Here is a 7771-nt window from a genome sequence, read left to right as displayed (position 1 = left end):
TGATCCCTGGAAGTAATTGGAAAGAGCGGTGCAGTAAGTGATAGGACATTTCTTGACAGTATTAAAATTTTCCACTGCTTGCTTAAGTCGTATCAATACATACTAGAGATGTGATATTAATTTTCAATCTAATCAACATGTCAGCATCTGAGAACAAAGTAACCCATTGTGGAAGCAGGATGATCTGATATTCATTATGTGCACAGTGCGAAAGTATGTACTCATGCTTGTCATACCAAGTAAGTTAGGATGTGACAGCAGAAATATTTTGAAAGGCTCTCCTCCTTGAATTAATCACTGTATCACTTTTCTCTTGTCGCAAAAACAATAATTTTTGGGTGTGAACAAGGAAGGCGAATGTTACATTGTTTTCAGTCCGTACAAGTAAGACCTGTATACAGTGCATCCACCTGCATTTCTTACTGCACAAAGTAAGCTGTTAAAAGCAAAGTTGAATGCCCTATATAGTAACAGTGAGATCAGTATTGCAGCATACTTGTACAATTTTTGGAAACAACGTGGAAACAGCTAACACCAAATAATTACCTGCTGCTCACTATGATCTTACAATTAGTACAGTCTGGAAATTCATAGTTAATACAGTTTTATAGGCATCACTCATACTACAAAATGAAAGGAAGGGTGCAGGTCAAGTGTTTGTTACAACCTGTGGGACATTTCATTATAGTTCACACCTACAATGCATTGCTTTTGAAATTTGATTGTAGTTATGATACATACAGTTATCAGTTTGTTCATGAACTCATTTCTTGAAACTGCACAGCTTCGATATTCATGGAGGGAACAGTAGATTTTCTACAAAAAAAAAAAAAATGCATTTTCCATTTTCTCCGTAACCATTGTAACTTTGGGTGAGTGAAGATGAATTGGTAGTGACAGGCGGAGTTACATACAACCTTGAAGTTCACAAAATGCTTTTACCTGTAATGAAACAGGTGCAGGAATATTTTTAAGTAACGCTCACGTCACATTTTGGTACTTTTCAAAGCAATTAGCTTCTTTGGATAATCACTTGTTGAAATGAATTGTGCATGCTGTAGCTGCAAGAGGGCACATGTCCAGAGAACTAGGTCGTAGATTCTTTCAAAGAGTACGTAATGATCAAGACATTTTTCGAGCTAACGTATTCTCTACTTTGCTGAACTACTCTTACAATATGATCTTTCAACCTATGTTGTTACCATTCATTGTCCTTTATGCCTCAAACATTGCAGACCTTCATAATTGTAGTTATTTTCAGGATACAATAAATTTTGTTTTCAATAAGAAGGAGATAACAAGAACTTAAGACAAGATTTGTCAAATGCTCTGCGGGGAAAAATTATCTTCCCAACATTGTTCTGAACGTTCTGTAGTAGAATTGCAGTGTCAGCAAATTACTACGGACCACCACCCCAAGAATTCAACCATGTAACTAATTCAAATTTTAATTACTACATGCATTTGAGATTTACAATTGCAGTAGCATTAGCCTGGGTTTGTGACAGACATTAACTGTTACATTACATTGAAACAACATTTCTTGCCCACAGCTATATCAATTTATTCATTACAACCAATTTTGCTTGCTACAGACGATTGTTAAGGTTATAACACATGAGATGTACACCATGTTATTCAGAATGTATTCAAAAGCAACTGTAATGTCCAATTAATCTCCATGTATAACTAATTACAACTGATTCCATTTCCTGTCAGTGAATGTTACAGTTGCATCTGAATACATTCTGAATAACATGATCAGATGTACATAATCTTGAAGGTGGTCTGAAGTGACCAAAATCGATACAGCTGTGTGCAAGAAATGTTGTTCAGAAAGTTCTGAATAGCTGTAAATCACCACTTAACAAAACTCCGTTACATTTCAGTTGCTCAGTTCTTAACAGTTTATCTTCCGTGCTTCTATTTTGTGTTCATGTGGCAGATGAATGAAATAAACATTGACACAGTTAGTTAAGGTTTGAAACACAGGAGTAGAAGTTGAACACTTAGCACCTGTATTAAACTAAGTTCTGAAAGAATTCACTTACTGGCACCAAAGATAGTCCATACCAACATTGAGATTATAGTCTACTTGGTTCACATCACCGATCTGCAACTATGCTGCTATCACTAAGGTAACAATCTTATCATCCAAGGATCAATAAAACACATTAAATGATATAAAAAATATTTTATTTGATTATTAAGTCTCTTCAGGACACATTTCCATTACATACTGAAGTAACAAAAATGCTTGAAATCTTTCATAAACATAAGAAAACATATCTTAAGAAACAGGGAAACATTACACCAGTCATTCCCAAAAATCAAAAAGAGTATAAATATATGACAACCATCATGTTGTACATGAACCCACATTATTATAGACAGACACCACCTAAAGGAAAAACCTTGAACAGACATATACAACAAGACAAGGACATATGTACAATTCAACAAAAAGATGTGTAACATTTGGAAATAGTGGGTAATTTATCTTTGTACTCAACTGGAAATAAAGGATATGACAATGCTTCTACATGACATTTACATTCCCTAAGTTAAACACTATTCTACTTATGTGACAGGATTACTTAGTGATTTATCTTATGAGATGCTATACATCATCATTCTTTCTCTGTAACTCATTATGAAAAACAAAAGCTTTACTGTCAGCCAATCCCAATACAACAAGAATAATCAGTTAAGAAACTGTGTTTTTTTTTTATATTTCATAATAAAATTACATAGTTAGTTAACAGAAATCCTTACAATTAAATCTGGACAGAGGAGATATCAACACTTTCACCAGGAAACCAACTGTTTCAAAAATGAATAAATAAAAATAGTAGAACATAGGAGGAAAGTCCTGCTAACTAGCAGCTATGGGAGAGGCATGGGCCAGACCTTGTGGAAAAATTAGATGACAGGTACCAATACCATCTGCAATGAATGATACTAATGTTGACTTGGTTCCTGCTTATATGCAGTATGATGGCCCAACTGAACAGCTCCGTCAGGAGGGTCAATACGCAGCTAGATCATCTGCTTCAGGCAACTACTTAGTCAGGCATAGGTTTGGTTCCTGTTGATGCATTGGTAGGTGGGACTTTACAAGGCATGGCCAGCATCTGAATAGCAAAGGGGGAAAAGCAAAATCTTGGTGGGGGGGGGGGGGGGGGGGAGGGAGGGGGCAGGCACAAACTTGCGGGGGTAACTCGTTTTTAGGCTACGAACTTATGCTATTAGGGTTATTGCAAATTTTGGTGGTAAGCATACCAGTAAATTAGCTTACTATGCCTATTTTCATTCACTGCTTTCATATGCTGTCACATTTTGCGGTAATTCATCATTAAGAGAGAAAGTATTCATCGCACATAAGTGCAAATCAGAATAATGCCTGCAGTCCATCTAAGATCAGCTTGCAGACCTTTATTTAAGGAACTCGGGATATTCACAGAACCTTCACTAAACAAATATTCACTTATGAACTTTTTTTTTGTTAATAATTCATCCCAATTCAAAAATAACAGCAAAGTGCATAGCTATAACAGTAAAATAAAGTATGATCTTCACTATTGTGGGTTATATCTGACTTTGGGATGAAAAGGGGTGAATTACACTGCCACAAAAATCTTTGTTCATTTACCTAATAGCATTAAAAGCCTGATAGCCAAACAACATTTGAATTTTTAGATATGATTTTTGCATATGAAGTAGTAACTGTAAAAAAAAACTGTGTAACAATAACATTCCACTATTAAATGTAGTATTCATGAACTATGGAGTGTAAAGTTCTATATAGCATGCACAAAGCACAATCTCTCTGTTGGTAGCCTACAGCTGAAAGAGCAAATGTTCCCGAGTTAATTGCATATGGTGTTCTAATGCTACAATCTTGAGAAGAGATTATACCTATTAGTGCAAATGTGCTGTGTAACACCAGTGTTGACTGTGGATGAATCTGGTGCAAGATCCCGTTATTTACTGCCTCACTACACACACTAAGCGTGGTCTATGCAAGTTTTTCTTAGATCAGATACAAAAGTTTACTAGAAACACCAAACACAAGACGACAGTTAGTCTCATCAACAAAGCTTTTATCAATAAAGTTTGGTGATTGTGACAGCTACTACAATGCCAGGAGAGTGTAGTTGTGGGTTATACTGACCACAGGTTGTGTGCCTTGCATGCTGGCCAGAAGTGGAGTCAGAGGACATGCGCAAAACATAAATGGCAATTCAATGTTGAAGAATACTGTGTACACTGTGCTGAAAAACCTGCACTTCCAAGCGCACAAAAAAAAAAAAGAAAAAAAAATATCTCAGAGCTACTGGATGGTTTCCTTACTTGTCTTTTGCATATACATGGTCTCAGCTACTGTTTCCACTTCCCAAGAGGTCTTGTATAATGGTCTCAATTTCTGCACAGGATGGTGTTGCAAATGAATGTTCCTTCTTTTCACATGTCTTCCTTACTGATTGGAACTCTCTCTGAATCCTGCATGTCTCATTTGGTGGAGCTGAAGTTACTGGAAAATGTGGACCAACGAGTTCTTTTTGCGATGCAATGCCTGCCCTCATTTCTTTAATTAATTTATCAAATGACACAAGGAGAGAGCCAGCAGTTTCACTGTTAGCACTTCTTGCTAATTGTTGCACAATAGTCAGCCTGTCTTCCAAAGCAGCTCGGTAGTCAACAGTGCTGCCAGCACCTGAAGTCTGCTGAGCAACTATTTGTGTTAACTCCTGCACAGATGACTCTCTGCAGAACCTGTCTTGCATAGGGAGCTTTACAGTTCCTTTGCTGATTTCCACTGCATGAATGTGTTCACAGAGGTTACCCTTGATCAAATTGTCTGTGCAAAAACACACACAACTGTGCACACAGATCTGAAAAGAAATACAAAATAATACATAATACACACATGTGGATTAACATCTCTTAAATTGGCACAAATGGTTGTTACACCTAGGAATTTAACTGTTGAAAATAAGTGTACATACCTTGCACTCAGTACAGGACAATGGGCATGCAGTGCAAGAGTTCTCTGTATAGGTGACAGTATATGGGGGCCGATCAGAAACGGTGTATACATGCCATGTGCCATCTTCAACGCAGTGTATCAGTTCCTTATTGATACCACAACCTCTTCTGTGACTCTTACTTATTTCAGCACTGCGTGTAGTTCTCTCTGTCCCCTTACAAAGCCTTATTAATCTTTGAAAAAGTGAGTCCCTTGTTCTGTGCAACAGGGCCTGGATACATTTATCTACTCTGTTATTTATTTTCATCAGTAAGTATGAGTATTTAAGAGTTTTATGGTTTGCTTCTAAGAACATATTTGTATTAACGCCAAGTCCAATTCTGTAGCTGTATGCCCACATATGTGCCCTCCATGAATATCTATCTTTGAAGTACTTGCCAAACTCCTCAGTTCCTTCCTCCTCTGCACACCAAGTAAGAAAGCCATCCAGCAGCTCTGAGAATTTATCTCTATCTGTCTGTAAGTGCAAAGTTTTCAGAGCTTTGTATACAGTACTCTTCAGCATTGCATTCCCATTTACTTTTGCACATATATTCCGTCTCCATGCCCGATCAACGTGCCAGGTACATAACAACCTATGTTCACTATGGCCCATAACTACACTCCAGGCACTGTAGTAGCAGTCACAGTCATCAGACATGAATACCTATAAAAATCAAACACATATGTTAATGCTATAGTTATTTTCAGCAAGCAGTGGATCAAACATTCTCTAACGAAACTGTCTTCTTACCTTTGTTTTGATGTTTCCAATACATTTTTTAATCAGCTCAAAGAAAACTTGCATGGACCTTGTGTCAGTATGTGTACTGAGGCAATAAGAAACTGGACATCCAGCACCAAATTCATCCACGGTCAACAGTGTGGTCAGATAAAATTTATACTTATTAGTGCCATGTGTGCTGTCTATCAAAACTTTTTCCGCACAGAATTTTTTTGCCATTTTCTGCTGATACTCAGTCATAAGGACTATCATAAAGTCACTTTCTGATAATTTGTTTCCATTATCCTCAGTGCCTTGGGCTTTGTAATAAATCACCGGGGAATCTTTCCCTAGGCGCTCTTGTTGTCTCACCCACAGATCAACATTGGTTGCATCATCTTGGTGTGCACTACTATCGTCCAGCTTGTATTCTTTCCTAATATTTCTAATATCTTGTTTGCTTAAAAGATTAACTCTTCTGAAGAGTCCAACTTGAATGCTCTCTCTCACTTTCTTCAAAATTGTAGTATCAGGAACACCTTGTGTAATTAATTCAGCAACCATTGCCCTGTCAGCTGTGGTCAGATGTAGGCTACCCACAGAGAGACTGTGTCCTGTGTGTGTCCTGTAGAACTTGACATTAACCATGTTAGATGACACATTTTTTACTACCAAACAGGCAGGGCACGTGCCGCCAATTTTGATTGAAGGTTCCCTTAACCTTCTGCCAGAAGCTGTTTTGTCAACATATCCAGAACGGTGGCAAACAAAATTATCACATTTCTGTTTTCCCCTTGGTCTTATGAAGGAAACCTTCTCTTCAGCTTCCATCTGTTCCTTCCACAGAGAGAACTCTGAAAATAAAATTACAATGCATAAGTAATACAAACTTAAGTACAGCATTTGTGTTATTCTGAGGAAATAATTTAGTTGAAATACACAAGATAACACTGAGTAAGATCAAAACATATTAGCAGCTCTCTAATAATTATTATAAGCAAGGTGCCTGAGAAATAATGGTAATGGAGACAGTCTCTCCTACTCATGTGTCATAAGAATCTGAAAATGGTTGTGGTATGTACATACAATCAATGTCAGACTGCTTTATGCCAACATTCCAAACTAAGCCTAGGGCTACACTACAGATCAGCCTGTCACCACCACCAAGATTTAGAAACATGTAGCATGCTGGGGCAAATCCAGATTAACAACTTAACAAGTCCAACAGTTTAGAGTAGTTTTAAGTTATACACTGAAGATATATTGCCAATCATTGATTACCCTACAATACTTTCTTACCTATATTTACATAAATGACACCCAACATGAACACTAATAAATACTAAATCATATCATAAACTCACTGGAAAGTCCTACATATACAAAAAATGTACAACATCAGTTATCTGGCAAATACAAATAATAAACTATACTTTTGTTTCCTCACCTTCCACAGAATTAAATGTCATTTCTTTGCACTCCATTTTCTGTTGATGAACACACTCCAAATGGTGTATCAGTTCTTGCCTCCGAGAGCATCTAAATGTATTGCACTCGGTACATGTCATCTAAATAACAAAAAAAAAAAACAGGTTTTTGCTTAATATCTTAATAGCGTACTGCAACTGAAAAAGAACGTGTAAGCACAATTAATGCACTTATTCATCCATCATGTTTCATACTGCCAATTATGAAGGAGAATCTTCAGGGATGTGGAAAAAGACAGTGAAGCCGCGGTGAGAAACTAGGGCCTGCATTACTTAAATATCTAAAATAAGTTATTTGTGCTTCATGAAACTACTTTAAAAATTTAGAGGAAAGGCCGCATCCCCGATATCACACTGGTGATATCTCCATAACGTTTTCACCAATATAGCACGCTTCGCCAATATAGCACGCTGCCATCTGCTTGCAGTTACATTAAGATTCACGCAGCACTCATATGGTGACAGAGAGGTAACCAACTTGCCTCCTACCTTTCCAGACGCGAAATTGTGTCTCTTCATGTGTTTGTTTAC

At 37.2% G+C, this 7771-nt stretch overlaps 1 protein-coding gene across 1 annotated transcript; it reads right to left on the bottom strand.

Moving 5' to 3' along the window:
- Positions 1-3753: 3753 nt before the first annotated feature.
- LOC126202902 (uncharacterized) lies at positions 3754-6112 on the bottom strand. Its single transcript, XM_049936980.1, has 3 exons — positions 5784-6112; positions 5010-5696; positions 3754-4895 (listed from the first exon to the last, which is right to left on the bottom strand). The coding sequence occupies exons 1-3, from the start codon at positions 6024-6026 to the stop codon at positions 4377-4379; spliced, it is 1449 nt and encodes a 482-aa protein (XP_049792937.1). The 5' UTR covers positions 6027-6112; the 3' UTR covers positions 3754-4376.
- Positions 6113-7771: the final 1659 nt, after the last annotated feature.

This window comes from Schistocerca nitens, chromosome 9 (assembly GCF_023898315.1).
Source record: "Schistocerca nitens isolate TAMUIC-IGC-003100 chromosome 9, iqSchNite1.1, whole genome shotgun sequence".
NCBI lineage: Eukaryota > Metazoa > Arthropoda > Insecta > Orthoptera > Acrididae > Schistocerca > Schistocerca nitens.
Note: the sequence above shows the minus strand (reverse complement) of the source record. Positions and strands in the feature narration are given on the sequence as shown.

Excerpts from the sequence above, each read along its gene's own strand:
- LOC126202902 (XM_049936980.1), bottom strand. The coding sequence starts at position 6,026 with ATGATAGTCCTTATGACTGAGTATCAGCAGAAAATGGCAAAAAAATTC. Across the intron at positions 5,697-5,783 it reads TTGGAAACATCAAAACAAAG|GTATTCATGTCTGATGACTG; the intron begins GTAAGAAGACAG and ends TGATTTTTATAG. Across the intron at positions 4,896-5,009 it reads TGTCCTGTACTGAGTGCAAG|ATCTGTGTGCACAGTTGTGT; the intron begins GTATGTACACTT and ends ATTTCTTTTCAG.